The sequence below is a fragment of the Haliotis cracherodii genome, unplaced genomic scaffold (genome assembly GCF_022045235.1).
Source record: "Haliotis cracherodii isolate W230 unplaced genomic scaffold, xgHalCrac1.p SCAF_3, whole genome shotgun sequence".
In the NCBI taxonomy this organism is placed as follows: domain Eukaryota; kingdom Metazoa; phylum Mollusca; class Gastropoda; order Lepetellida; family Haliotidae; genus Haliotis; species Haliotis cracherodii.
The window spans coordinates 66344071-66359991 of record NW_027266286.1 but is presented as its reverse complement, the minus strand read 5'-3'; the positions used below and the strand labels follow the sequence as shown (position 1 = coordinate 66359991).

General features: G+C 41.2%; 1 protein-coding gene across 5 annotated transcripts in view; it reads right to left on the bottom strand.

The window, feature by feature from the left end:
• Positions 1-5490: 5490 nt before the first annotated feature.
• The window catches only part of LOC139474506 (CCR4-NOT transcription complex subunit 2-like), a 30410-nt gene continuing 19979 nt past the window's right edge, over positions 5491-15921 (bottom strand). For all 5 annotated transcript variants that reach the window (XM_071257554.1, XM_071257555.1, XM_071257557.1 and 2 more), the window contains 6 exons: positions 14783-14876; positions 13631-13787; positions 9516-9577; positions 7794-7843; positions 6590-6690; positions 5491-5970 (listed from right to left, as the gene is read on the bottom strand). In XM_071257554.1, coding sequence (XP_071113655.1) covers positions 5733-5970; positions 6590-6690; positions 7794-7843; positions 9516-9577; positions 13631-13787; positions 14783-14876 — 702 coding nt within the window. In that variant the 3' untranslated portion in view covers positions 5491-5732. The remainder of the gene's footprint in view (positions 5971-6589; positions 6691-7793; positions 7844-9515; positions 9578-13630; positions 13788-14782; positions 14877-15921) is intronic.

Below are 15921 nucleotides of genomic sequence, written 5' to 3'. Positions count from 1 at the left end.
TCTTTTATTTTTTAAGCATTATGGTCGTGACATTAACTATGACCAACATGAGCCGTCAAGATGAAAACACTAGGATGTGCAATACTGATGCTCCAAGTCGTCATTCTGCTTTCTTACACTTTCCTGTGGCAGATCTAGCAGTGTGAAGTGTTTCTTTACAGAAAAATAAAATAAACTATTTTCATTGTCAGTCTACCTCTGTCATTTTTTCTACGCGAGCAGTGGCGAGAAGCAGGTAAAGCGTGATGGTGATGCCATGCTGTGAGAACGTCATGGTGTGTAGCAGGTTCAGGGTTACCCTGTTTCAGAAAATGTTGTAATGGTGCCCATTGGCTGAGGACACTTTGCATGGTACAACATTTATGCAGGCAGGTGGGGCAGTCGGGTAGCCTAGTGGTTAAAGCATTCGCTCGTCACCCTGAAAACCCGGGTTTGATTCCCGACATGGGTACAATGTGTGAAGCCCATTTCTGGTGTCCCCCCGCCATGATATTGCTGGAATATTGCTAAAAGCAGCGTAAAACCATACTCACTCACTCACTCACTCACTCTGCAGGCAGGAATATTTATAGCCTGTGCAGATGAAACAACTGCAAGTTTCCTGAAGGGATATATTTGAGCGAGTGTACAATAAATTTATAATTCTTAAAATAATTGAAGTTTAACCATATTTTCATTCACAAAAGTAACTTTAGAAATGTGTAAGAATACAATGCCTGAGTGAACTTCCCCATCTATTATTTACATTGTGCCAAATGATTTATACCACGTTTGTTTATGAGAACACTCCCACATCGAGAAACCTACATCTGAACATTATGGGAACAATGACAACAGAGTAATTAGGCATCGAATCAATGTAATGCTTGGTAAAAGTGGTTCCTGCCAGATGACCTCATTTGCATATTTATCAGATTGTCATACCTAGTTTATCAGATTGCTTTAATCGCATTATTAACACTTGCCATTATATACTGAACTGCAAAAGAACATCACCATGGCTAGGTATATGAGAAACCTTATTTGTCCAAACACTGTAAACATATTTTGAGACATTAAAAAGATGAAACTTGACAAAACTGATCATCAAGGTTGAAATTAAACTGTCAAATGTTCTTAAAGTGAAACACAAGACTAGTCTCTGAGAAAATGGCATCACAAGTCAGGAGGAAGTCTCTAGTTGCTATCGCAGGGCGGGCGACGTGCCAAATGATGTATTGCGTGTGATCTCAAGACTTGATCAATGTACCGAGCTGCTGTGACACAATTGCCTCTCCCTGGACCGATGTTCTGGAAGACCACAGGGCCGACCCTCTGTGCAAGACCAATTCCACTCCACGCCATGATGCTCGGACCACCCCACGAGTCTCTCTCAACAACACAAGCAGATTCCGGGGTAGAATAGGTCTTCAGCAACCCATGCTTGCAGTAAAAGGTGACTATGCTTGTCGTATAAGGCGACTAACGGGATCGGGTGGTCAGGCATGCTGACTTGGTTGATGCATGTCATCGATACCAATTGCATGGATCAATGCTCATGATATTAATCACTGGATTGTCTGGTCCTGACTCGGTTATTTACAGACCGACGTCATATAGCTGGAATATTGCCGAGTGTGGTGTTAAACAACAAACCAAACCAAACCAACAACACAAGCATCCGAATAACGTTCCTCACGGCGTCGCCAGACTCTCTGTCATCTGCTGTTGAGATACAGTAACGGCTCTCGTCTGAGAAGAGGACTCTTCTCCACTGCTAGTGGCGCCAATGCTGGTGCTGTGTTGCCCACAGAAGACGGTCCCGGCGATGACGTGGTGTCAGAATGGATCCCCGGTGTGGCCTGTGACAGTGGAAGTGTCTGCTCGTCAATCGTCGACGCACGGTGTCAGCACTTATGTGTCGCTGGTGTGTCCCCATGGTCTGTCGAGCAGTTTCCGCAGCAGTAACAAAGCGATCTTGAAGATGCTGTCGCACAATCTGACGATCCTTGGTCTTCCACTACGTGGTCGGTCATCTATAGTGTTTGTGGTCTGGTACCGTTGCTGAAGCCTGTATATGGTATTTATGTGGACTTGAAATCCATTGGCTGCTTGCCGGGCGGTTTGTCCGGCTTGCACTCGTCCAAGGGCTTGATGTCGTTGATTTCTTGTCAATCTTGGCATGTGGTAGCAATTCAATAACGAATGAATTTATCCGATCCGGGTGGATTTTTATAGGGCAAGAAATGGGGGAACGCATGTGCATTTCAATTTGCACGGAACTCTATTGCATCAGGTTACCATGGCCGTTGCCGTTATGCGTTTGGGCGATCGATTTTATTGTCATCTGCTTTGTTTTTATTTCATCAAATTTCATTTTTCCGGACAAGGTAATATTCAATTTTAGAAACTTTGACAAAAATTACCCATATATTTAAATGACAACTTTTCATGCAATTACTTGGGGTGACGTTTCTTTTGCAGTTCAGTATATGATACAAACCACATATGCACAAAGATTAGGGGTAGAGTAGGTCTTCAGCAAACCATGCTTGCTGTAAAAGGTGACTGACTATGCTTGTCGTAAGAGGCGACTAACGAGATCGGCTGGTCAGGCTCGCATACATGTCATCATTTCCCAACATTGTGATTACCTTTAAAATTTACTTTGACAGGTAAAATGATGATCAACTTAGAAAATAATCGTGTGTTGTCATGCATGTTTGAAATGGCCAAAACCTGAGGTAATTACTTAACACCTGTCCCTAGGTGATGACCTCACACCGTCCGTCCCGTGCATTCTCCCAGGTGCAAATGTCGCCGAGTTGGGGTGGTCTCAAAATATTGCTGTTATTGTACTTAATTGACATGCGTTGATGGGGTAGCAATTTAGAATATGTACTGCATTATATTTGCTTGGAAACATGGACTACTTAAGAGCTATGAAACGGGATGAGTATTGGAAGGTTGCGGTTTTGGAATCCAGTATTTGTTGTTCTACAGATGGTTTCTTGAGGAAGTATTTATCTCCGCCAAAGACGTATATGAATCTGTACTTTTGAATGTTGTTTCATGTCTTGCTACGAACCCGTTACACTTAGCCAAGATGGGCACAACAGGGTTGAGCTCACAATATCTGACTGGCGTACGTTAGACAAGGTAGCCGTGTTTTGCCGCCAGCACATATGCCTTGTACTTTACTGGTTTTTATTTAGCCGAAATCTCTCCATGAGTTGAACTTTCGTTTCATATCGTCTGAAATCGACAATGTCATATATTCCTGTATGGTCGCCTTCAGACTACTCATGGTTTGGGCGACAGTATCTGATTCCCGGGCGTTATGTTAACTGGTGTTATCTATGACAATGACACTGGTGTCCCGAATTCTACAAGTCGGGGATACCTTCTGCTCATTAAACTTGCACATTATATCCTTTTAGGTTCTGTTTTCGTTTTTGAGACCACCCTTAAATCTTCTTCTTTTACTTGTCAATCCGTAGACTTGATGGTATGAACTGAAAACCCCATGGCTTGGGCAGTTCGCTAATTCTATCTAAACTAACAAATGGTTTCCCCTTATCTCTCTAAAGTGTAAAACACTTTCCTTATACAGACTCAATGTCGTGTGCCAAGGCTATGGCTTTGCAAGTGTAAAGTAACATGCATCATGGGAGCCGTGTTGACAAAACATACGCAGTGTCATTTTTCTCTCGAATTTTCTCCATATGATTTCTTTTGTGTGCATTAGATGTTTTATGAAGACTACATTATTATCATTATAATGCAGTCATGTGTGCATATTTCTGTAGTCCGTTTTAGACTGCCATCACTGGACTTAAAATAAATGTGAACTTAATGTTTACGTTCGAATATTTCTCCCGTAAACTTGTCGAGAGGACTCTTGTGACTGAAATACTTCCAACTACAGGTAAGTCGATCGGTAGTTTTTAATGGGTAAAATGCATTTTTCTAGCTTTTCCGACAGTACTTTAGACGGATCTGTATGGCAAGTTTCATGGCGAACTATTCAACAGAAATGGAATACGGATAGATGAGACAAACATGCTGATTGCTATATGGCCCCGTTCTTAAAACAGGAGGATAACAAAAAGAAGTAATTTGAAATTACTACTTCATAGCAAAAGAAGAAAATATGAAGAAATATCGAGCAGCTTACGAGTTATGCTACAGCAACAAACCCTACCCATTTTGTTCCAGTTCTGCAAAGTTTTAGAAAGAAACATTCCCAAATGATATCTGATGGGTCAGATGGATGGGTTTCCTCGCCATATCTCTCATCATCAATCTAATCCTGTTGACATAATTCAAACTGGGGAGTATTAGTTGCTGGTGTAATGGTAAATGGTGAGGTGGAACTGGGTTTAACTCATGTCTAAGATTATCGCATATATATATATAGATTTATAGTGTGCGTGCGTGCGTGCGTGCGTGCATGTGTTTGTAGTAGTCCGGACTGATGCCGATTTATAGTGTTAGCTCACTGAGATACCATGCCGCAGTTTAACATGAATACCCCACTCAGACACAGTATACTAACTTCAAGCCAACCAGTCCTTGTTTGAGTCCCTTAATGCCCAGCAACAGACAGGGTGACAACAAGTACCATCTTTTAACGTCTTTTGGTTTAAACCCCGGACCTTCCACTCTCCGGGTGGATGCTCTACCACTAGACCATGGAAGCGGTCTATACTTGTAAATGATACTTGTAAATACATCATCGGGAAAGGTGAAATAGTTACTGTACCTGCTTTGATGGCATCACACTATAATGACATGGATTCCTTTTACAAATTTGTGTGAATTTCAAATATTGTATCTGTAGATGAAGTTTGCTCTAAGCAGTGATTTGTTGCTGAAATAAGATTGCCATGCGTAGAGGTCAGGTTTCCTTCCACACCATCAGTCAGTAGCATAGGTTGGGACATGGTAATATGGTTGTAGTAAATGCATGTTTGTAATAATTTTGTATAGAGTTACTAATCTATTGTGGCCTTTTGGAATTATCAATTTTATACTAGAATCTTGTCTCTCTCAGTCTCTGGCTATCCCTGTATTGAAAGTTGAAAGTTGAAAATCTGTCTATCTATGTGTGCCCTCGTCACTGTTAGATGATATTCCCAAATCCAAATGATTTGGCTCATAACATGTCTTCTTCCTCATGTTTCTTCAGCAAGAAAATAACATTCTGACCTGAGGAACATCATTCATGAATAAAGAGATTACCATTTTCCATAAGTCTGAGAACCAACCATCCCAGCCCTAACTCATCAGCATGGAGACAGTTTCCCAAAGACAAAAACACAAGCGTGAGTATGGTTTTAAGCCACTTTTAGCAATATTCCATCAGTATCACGGCGGGGGACACCAGAAATGGGCTTCACACATTGTACCCATGTGGGGAATCGAACCCGGGTCTTCGACATGAGGGGTGACCGCTTTAACCACTCGATTACCCCATCGCCCACCAAAAACACAAGAAAGACATGGATATACTAGATGACAGATGTTGTATTTACAATGAAATCAACACATTGTCTGGCGACCTGTCTCCCCAGGAGAATAGAAACAACACCGGTGGGTGTTCCAATTTACATAATTACAATAAAACAAATATTGATCCGTCTGCTGCATCAGGGCAAGGGGGGACAACTCTGGTGCAGAGTTGCATGTCTGACAGTTCACTGAGAGTGGCACAGCTGCTTCCCTGGTCACAACAGTCTGTTCACCCACTGCTAGTGAGCAACAATCGGCTGATTCGGGTTGTGATGGAGCGTGGGAGGTAAGCTGGGGCGCTCCTCCAACTTGTCATACTCCAGGTGAAACTCTTTCGCCACTTTCCGCCAGTTCTGTGCATCGAAGAAGTAGTACGTTCCCCTCTCATACGTGTTGGTTTTGACGATGGGATCCATACCCGGTGCCCGCGTCATCCACACCCTCTCCTCCTTGTGATACCTCCACTCTCGACTGTGACTGAAAACATTGCATGCAGGACGTAATAAATAACCATTATAAACTTATCTAAACATGTTATGTTGTTTGTTTAAAGCCACTTTCAGCAACATTCAAGCTATATGATGGCAGCCTGTAAATAATTGCGTCGACCAGGTTACTGGGGACCAATTCTAAACCAGAATACCCATACACATCATAGAATGGTCTGTAGTTATGCTAGAGATATGACCAAATATTACCCTTTAGGGTTAGGCAAAGAAGTGTTTCCTAGCATATGTGCATATATTAGCAACTCAAAGCTGTGATAGCTGCAACAATAACGCAACAAAATGTCATCCTTAGTTGATGCTGTCCAGATCATAATGCTGTGTCATCAGAACAAGAAACTTCAGAGAGGAACTGCAACCTACAGCAGTTCTGCATCAACAGCTGGGCCAGATCCACGATAATGTGATCCCACATAAGCCATTCTCAGACATTTCAGTGACAGATGCTAGATGTATTAATTGGATGAATGTTAAAATAATTCAGAAAACATAACATACCTATTTTCAGAACTGACTAATAACTGATTTCTATTTGGAAAATGTTCCAAAACAAATCTATTAGATAAGATTGGAGTGAGCATGTGACTCACAGTTCCGCTGCTGCCGCCAACTGCAACACGTCCCCACCGTTCATGTAGAACAAGAAGAACAGCAAGTCCTCCCCGTACCGGTTCAGCTTGATTGGAGCCAGCTGCACAACAACAACTCAATTGTATCACAGGCACTTACAAGTTCCACTCTCGTTAATCCCACCACTTGCCCAACCTTCCACTCACGCTATTCCGAGAGTACTAACTTGTGCTGAGGATATGCAAAAACCCCTGATGGTAGTCCTCATTGACTAGTTGCAGTTGAGGGCTATAACTTGAACCAGCTCTCAATGATTCAAGTTTGCTACAAATTGGAACTGAATAAAACGGACCGAAAATGTAAACAGGAAACATGACTAGTTACTAGTTGGTTTCTTGTTTAACGCCGCACTCAGCGATATTCCAGCTATATGACGGCGGTCTGTAAATAATCGAGTCTGGACAAGACAATCCAGTGATTATCATCATCAGCATCATCCACGCAATTGGGATCTATGACATGCATCAACAAAGTCAGCGAGCCTGTCCACCCAATCCCGTTAGTCGACTTTTATGACAAGCATAGTCACCTTTTACAGCAAGCATGGGTTGCTGAAGACCTATTCTACCCCGGAATCTTCACGGGTCGACTAGTAACTAAATCTGAGAACTGGTGAAATAAGGCTCACACTAGGCTTATGATTAATTGAATCTGTAAGGCTAGCTCCCAAATTATATTGTTATCATTGTACATTTAGCATACCCTGTGTAAATATATCGACTCAATACTAACTCAGTATTCACCTGGTGAAGGGGCAAGAAATAACCTTGAAACATCACTACAAACAATAATGAAGTTGTTACCATAAAACTTTCATGTCACAATAGATAACTCCTTTCACAAAACTGTCACCATGGCAGGACTTCAGATCAGTATATTATCAAAGAAATGACTGATAGTCCAACAAAATGTCGTAAATTGCTTATTCAAATTTGGTAATATGGAACAATGTCCCCTCAAAAGTTGATAAAAACCAAAACAAAACGTCCTGTCATTTGCCTTTAGCAACATCACTGCCATGGTTACAACACATTCTTGCAAACCTATTCCAAGTTAATGACAGTTCTTGTTCTTGGTCAGGCTGACACTTCCCAGCAGTTCTTTGCTGTAATGTACTGTAAACTGGAGGCTGTTTCAAATGCTCGGTAAAATCAGCCAACTCACCTTTTCCCTGATGAAAATGTTTGTGAGATACTCTGCAGGCACATGGAAGTCTGAAAGTAAACATCAAGTCCATGGATAACATCTGATGCTGTTTAGTCTGACATCTAGACAAACACTTTCCGCAAACTAACTCAAAATACAGAGGCCTCATTTAAATCCTATTTCACCTGACTTTGAACCTAATCTTCACAGCCAACAGTGAAACACGATTCTTGCTCAGTGTCTGAAAAATTATTTCTCCCAACAAGCCAGGCGGGCTGGTGAATTAAATGCAACTAAACCCTCTTGATAATTATAGCATAATTATGCTATAGTAATCGTAATCGTAATCGTAATCATTGTTCTCAGATTTTCTTTACTCTAAAATTGCAAGTGATCTCAAGGCATTTGATTGGCAAACCAAGAAACAATTTTTGCATTTGCATTATGTTTCCATAAAACAAGACAAAAGAGTAGCCCATGCCCACTGACAGACTAGAATTTAGAGATTAGATAAATCAATAGCAAGTCAGGCAATTTTATGATACGTAGATCTACACAGTGTGCACACCAGTTTCTAATTTACATACCTCAAAACACAAAAGCAAAAAATGTACTAAGTCAATTCTTAAATGATTACAAATCTAGCTCTTGCTCTCAAGTAAGTCCTTCACATAATCAATGTCTGATTCAAAATTGTCTATATATCTATTGACAGGAAGCAACAAACTTCACCTATCCCGACAAACTTTACACACCACAGGTCAGCTGGCAGACACGTACTTCGGACAATGTTCCTACTTGTCCACTGACCCACACAAATTGTCGCCCTTCTTGGTTTTGTGACCAGGGCCTCATTTCACAAAGAGACCCCAGAGCAAGGACTGTCGTTAGTCAACCTTTTAAGTACGGGACTCAGAAGTAGAGCTACGAACGCTTTGTGAAACGGGGCCCAGAGTAACACAAACATGATACCTTGAACATACTTGGTGTTCAGTGTTATCTCAAGGGTCAGGGTTCTGGATATCAGACTCAGACTGGGGATATTCTCATATCAAGTATTCTCCTCACCTAAGACAAGTGGTTTGTTTTGGAATACCTCAGTGCGACTCATTCATATTGCATTCATCTTACTGGCGTCTAATGCACCTTGTCTCAACTTTGTACAACAAGTCATGGATATCTTATGTCTTGGCGATATCTTGTGCAACTCATGGATATCTTGAGGAAATTACGGCTATCTTGTCCAACTCACACATATCTCATGTAGCCTATGGATACCTTGTGTAACTTACAGATATACTGTGTAACTTACGTACATATTGTGAAACTTATGGATATTTTGTGAAACTTTTGAAAATAAAATTGAAACAAAACAAGAACTGAGTGAGTGAGTTGGGTTTAATGCCGCTTTAAACTGTATTCCAGTTCTATCACAGCGTGTCAGCTTAATGTGGGAGGAAAGCCCGAAGTGATGCAGGTCTTAGGCGTTTACCACTTCGGTTAAACCCACAAGCACGGGTATGGTGTTGACAAACCTAGAAACATAATCGAGGCGAACCGGGATTCAAACCCACAATCAGAGGTTTCTGGCGTATCCAAGGGATGCAACGCTGCACAGCGAATTGCGGTGCCTTAGATGACTGGGCCACCCATGCCCCCAAACAAGAACTGAAGCTCTGACAAAGATGTGGTAGAATGGAAACATAAACACTGGAGTATTGAGGGTCCTGTACAACTTACCGATATCTTGTGGCCGACAGGGTGCATCTGCCCAGGGGGACTGAAACGTACTGTAGAGGTTTCTGGAACAAAATTAGCGAAAGCTGTCACAGACAATTAATGACATGTTACAGCAACTTAGGGCCATTTTACTCAACACATCCACATTGAACACATATGACAGACATTGGTAAAAGTTTGAAGGCTTAATGGCTGATGTTAATAAATCGTGCTCTTCAAGGGAATTTACACAAAAGTTATGCTTATATATAAATATACACAGTGAGTTGAAGCTGTTCCAGGAGTATATATCCCATGTAGTCATACAATATACTCATGCACATTACACCAACCACGTCCATCCATATGAAACAAACTATTATATTAACAAATATCCAACATGTCAAACAATGTAAACATAGGCAACTTGGTCATACAATGTTATCATTGCCAACATGGTTGTGCAATGTTATCATTGCCAACATGGTCATACAATGTTATCATTGCCAACATAGTCATATAATGTTATGATTGCCAACATGGTCATACAATGTTATAATTGCCAACATGGTCATAAAATGTTATAATTGCCAACATAGTCATACAATGTTGTCATTGCCAATGCAGTATAAACTTGACAATATGTCCAGCAATGATAAAAAATTCAATAATGTCAAACAACCAACATGCGAAACAGTGTCAAATAATGGTAACCGCTATAGAAAATGTCAAACAATGTCAACAGTGTCAAATAAGGGCAACCATTCTGGACAATGCCAAACAATACCAACAATGTCAAACAAGGGCAACAATTCTAGACAATGCCAAACAAAACCAACAATGTCAAATAAGGGCAACCATTCTAGACAATGTCAAACAATGCCAACAATGTCAAACAAGGGCAACCATTCTGGACATTGCAAACAATGTCAAACAATGCCAAAAAAGGGCAACCATTCTAGACAATGCCAAACAACATCACACAATGCTTGACAATGCCAACATTGTCAAATAACACCAACAATGAACATGTATGCAAATATAACAACCATCACAGTCAGTTTAGTAAGCTAATGGCCAGTGCTGCAGTACAGAATTTTGTTTTTCAAAAATATGATACCAATCAGCAGTTTCACATGGAATATTTATGTACGGTGATAGTAAGATGAAAACAACAAACATCCACAACACATATCAGAAAGTATTTGGGTAAATGTACACCTTCCACACACATACACACACACATACACACACATACACACACACTCACTCACACATATACAAACACACTGACAAAGAGGACTAGCTACATAGATTAGGCACAACCAACACTGAAAAACAGACACTTCTTAAACTCAAATGGATGATACCTGCAAAAGATGAATTTTCTATTCCATTCAAACCATTGAAGGGATCAGTCCTCATGCAAGGGAAGATGTTATTTCCCAAATGATAAGGAACACACTACATATGCCTAATCCACAGATCTCCCAAAACCAGGAGGGAAACAACTCTTGATATCTAGCACATGTATTTTCATTGGTTGGGATATTCCGTGAGAAATGTTGAAGTAGATGAACACCTTTGTAAAAGTGAACCAGTACATAAAGGAGGTCAGAGGATCGATCATGATGATGATGATGATGAAGATGATGATGATGATGATCCACCTGGCTCTCCCAGATTGACAGGAAAAGAAGTGAAGGTCTTGCCTATACCCAGATCCCACAATGTTATGTGAGTCAGAGGTCACAGATCTCTGCTACCTCAATGAACACCACAAGCACTTCACTGAGATTATTGAGAATTGAATATTTCACCAAGCATCTTAACCAGTTCAACAAGTATCCTGAATACTTCAGTGACAGACATGAGTATTGAATACGCCACCAAACACCTTGAATGCATCCCAAATAATGACTAAGTATTTCACTACACATCATGTGTTAACAGCCAACTAAAAATAACACTAATCCCATCCATGAAGACATGAGAGGTTTATGGATAACAACATCTTTAGTGTTTGTAACCACTTCTTGCCCTTCGTCATTCACCTGATGATGAAGGAACAAGAATCAGCCAAAAAACCTGAAATGTTTTACTTAACAATAAAGAAATTGTTATCAACATATGTTTCATGTCTTCATGGTCTTTCAACATTTAAATGCCCATCAAAGACATTTTCCACATTAGCACCTGAACATAAACACCACCAAACCTGACTAGGAACAATCTGTGATGATCTAGTCGTACACTAAACACCAAGTACAAACATGAAGTTACACATGAATACTGCATCGACCAAAGTAACCTACACAACTGTGGAAAGAAAATCCCGGAAACAACATGGTCTACAGCTTGTGTTCCTGGCCTTCTCTACAGCCTGACTACATTTAAGGGCTACAGCAGGAAGCACAACAGAGACCTTACACTCTACTGTCGTCACCAGGTGGAATGGACAAGGAACTATGGCTTACAACTACCCCAAAACCTGGCCTTACTTGCTGTAGATAGTGTTAAATGTCATCACCAGATTTAACGGACACTGTTGCTTACAACTACCCACCAACCCATTGAGGTTGACTGCAGACAGTGTTAATTGCATAAGATGTTAGTGCACGATAGAAAGATGGAGGAGAGGAGGACAACAGATGCGTAGAAATTAAATAAGCAAATTTACGGAACACTTGAGACAGCAAGATACCAAATTTCAAAAGGATTCAAGTTTATTTTTCTGATACACTCAGTAGAAAGTTACAAAGCACTTAGGGTCAGATATGGGAAATTTAGAAGTAGTTAATCCGTTTGTCAGTGTTATAACCTGGAGCTGCACATATTCCCTTCCACAGTGCTTACTGTTCCCAGCGGAGTCAATTAACGGTCTGGTTATATTTCATCCAGAAAATGTACTACGACAGACTTTGCTTTACTACTGGTGTTTTGCAAGGGGAATGGCACTGTGTTGTTGTTAAGCAGACAAGAACAACAATTTGTTGTAGAGATGTTTCAGGAGACTGTAGTGAGCATTCCGGCAGAAACAACGGGTAAATGAAGAAGTTAGTTTGAGAATAATGGTCAGGCCTACCTCTTAGAGCTGCACAGAGAAAGAAGCATTGATCAGAACATGATTATCTTAATTATCTGAATCATCGACACATGGAACGTTTAACATTGCAGGGATCCTACTACCACTTCCCCGGACAGCCATGTTAACAGCAGTGAAGGGTGTGCTAGATCCGGCTCCATTGGAGTCCAGTATTTCATTGACAGACAGATGTGTTGTGTTACAAACAAGATAGTCATTGTGAGCGAAAACAGTCTCGCGGCTGCAGGAGTTCATTCATGACCATGACATAGGAAAAACTTTGGTGAGATAGAAAATTATAGAAAATTATCATAACATGATGTAATGTTTACAAGAAAATAAGGAAATTGAAACAAAACGAGAACTGAAGCACTGGCCAATCAGCTTAAGTAAATGCATGATGACTGCAAACACGGACATGGAGCCAACCATGTGCACAACACATGCAGCCCCACCATACCAGCAAAACAAGACACCACCCCAGCCATACCTTCAAAGGGACCAACATGGGTACTCTACACACACTGTCAGCTACCCTTACAATAACTACTCAAACAATACAACCAAATCATAGACTGGTTCTAGTCACAGTCAAAATACCTTACTCATAAGTTAAGATTTGTCTTATCCCCTGTGATATATAATAGTGTACAGTTCCTATTAACAAATCCTAACAATATGCCTAACCGATTTATAAAAGTTATATTTTTAACTGTTTGATTGGTATTCGAAGATGAGTGTATATTTTTGGGTGAGCAATAATTTTGTTTTAGTTTCACACATTTTACGATCAATACAACAACAAAATGTTGATAAACAAGTATCGTGTTCTAAGTTATAACCATGTCAATAAAAAGGACTGTCTCATGTCTTTCTCGATTGAACATAGAATTAGTGACAACCTGTGACAGAGCAGTTATTCGTAACATAATGACACCTCCAACAGGTGCCCCAATGCGAGTCAACAAGTTGATGCTGGCACAGCACACAGTTGCTTAAATTGAAAGGCCAGGGCAAGCTAGAGAGAGGTAGATGCTGGAAAGACACTTACTCAGGTGAGTTGAGATTGAGGCCCAATGTGGTGAGATCAATCCCAGGTGCTAATGCAACCAAGTTGGGGTCGTTCTCGGACGCTCTTATAAACGTGAGGAGACCCACAATGCCGAACTGATCTGTGACCATGCCCGGCGGGATGTTCGAGACTGTGCCTGCATTGGAGGAAGCACAAACAAAAATACATGGGTGTATTAAACATGAACACAACAACAGCTGCAAATAAACATTCTTTCAATTTGTTGGATAGACAGACCCGTTCTGGGTCGTTTGTTTGTTTGTTTGTTGTTTAACGCCGCACTAAGCATTTTTCCAGCTATATGATGGCGGTCTGTAAATAACAGAATAACAATCCAGTGATTGATATAAGCATCGATCCACGCAACTGGGATCATTGACATGTATCAACCAAGTCAGCGAGCCTGACCACCCGATCCCGTTAGTCGCCTTTTACGACAAGCATAGTCGCCTTTTACGGCAAGTATGGGTTGCTGAAGGCCTATTCTACCCCGGAATCTTCACGGGTCTCACAAAGCGATCGTAGGGCTACGACTGCCGCAAGTCCTATACTTTACCACAAAGCGATCGTAGGGCTACGACTGCCGCAAGTCCTATACTTTACCACAAAGCGATCGTAGGGCTACGACTGCCACAAGTCCTACACTTTACCACAAAGCGATCGTAGGGCTACGACTGCCACAAGTCCTATACTTTACCACAAAGCGATCGTAGGGCTACGACTGCCGTAAGTCCTATACTTTAACATAGACTTTCGACAGTCTTAGCGCTACGATCTCTTTGTGAAACGGGCCCCAGTAAGTCACTTCATGCATAATATGCAGGATATATACTGCTCAAAAAATTAATTAAGGACCACCTGATTCACTTGTCCTTAGCTTTTGTAGCTTGTCCTGCTTGAACAAGACAAAAACGTTTACTATGTTTACGCTTTCTGTCAGTTTATTTCAGTTCTAATCTGTAGAAAAACTGAAACATTGAGAACTGGTTCAAAATTATAGCCCTCACATTCTACTAGTCTGTGAGGACTCTAACTTGTCCTTCGCATAATTTAGTAGTTGCTGACTGGACTGAATTTCGAAGGCTACCCCACCCTCCCTACTATGAGTGAGTGAGTGAGTGAGTGACTCACCATCTGGGTGCGTCTGTATGCCTCTCTTTGGTTGTGATGATTTGTCGGAGGGTTTGTCCTTGCTGTTCACCGACTCGAAAGTTCCTGGTGCAGGCTGCAAGAATACACACACATGTAAGTGATGCCACCCCGAACAGGCCTATCACTAGTTCACAGTCACTAATACTTCCAGTTGAGTTGAGTTGAGTTGAGTTGAGTTGAGGTGAGGTGAGGTGTGTGGTGTGGTGCATGGTGTGTGGTGAAATGGGGTTTAACATCACGTCCAAGATTATTGCACTTATATAGTTGGTTGGTTGGTTTGTTGTTTAATGCCGCACTCAGCAATATACCAGCTATATGACGGCGGTCTGTAAATAATCGAGTCTGGACCAGACAATCCAGTGATTAACATCATGAGCATCGATGACATGCATCAACCAAGTCAGTGAGCCTGACCTTCCAGTTAGTCGCCTGCACTTATATAGCGACGTGCATGCATGTGTGTGTGTTTTTGCTTGTACTAATCTCGACTGATGACGATTTATAGTGCAAGCTCAATGAGATACCATGCTGCAGTTTAACATGAATACCCCACCCAGACACAGAATACTGACTTCAACCCGACCAGCCCTTATTTTAGCCCCTTAATGCCGAGCGCCAGATAGTGTAACAACATGTACCATCTTTTAATGTCTTTTGGTATGACGCGGCTGGGGATCAAACCCCGGACCTTCCGCTCTCTGGGCGGATGTTCTACCACTAGACCACGGAGGCGGTCCTAATACTTATGGGTCAAGGCAAATGCTGGGCCTGGAATCAGAAATATTTGGGGACCAAACGGATGGTCATTTATATTTTCCTGCAATCACTCATGTTATTTGACAAGGAGGAGACAATATCGCCTCTGTATTAAAATAAAGCCTGTTCCCTTAATTGGTCACCTTGGCAAAGCTACAACATTATACAAATTCAGAAACTTAAATTACAATTTGAGAATGTTGACCAACTTGTAAGACTGTCGTGGAGCTGAATATTTGCCTCTGAGTACACCTAAAACAATGCCTTTTACATACAAACACTGGTAATGATAAATCGTAGATATCAGTTCCGTAACATCCAATCTGAAGCTGACCTCACTCTTGTTCCCTCAACTTCCACTG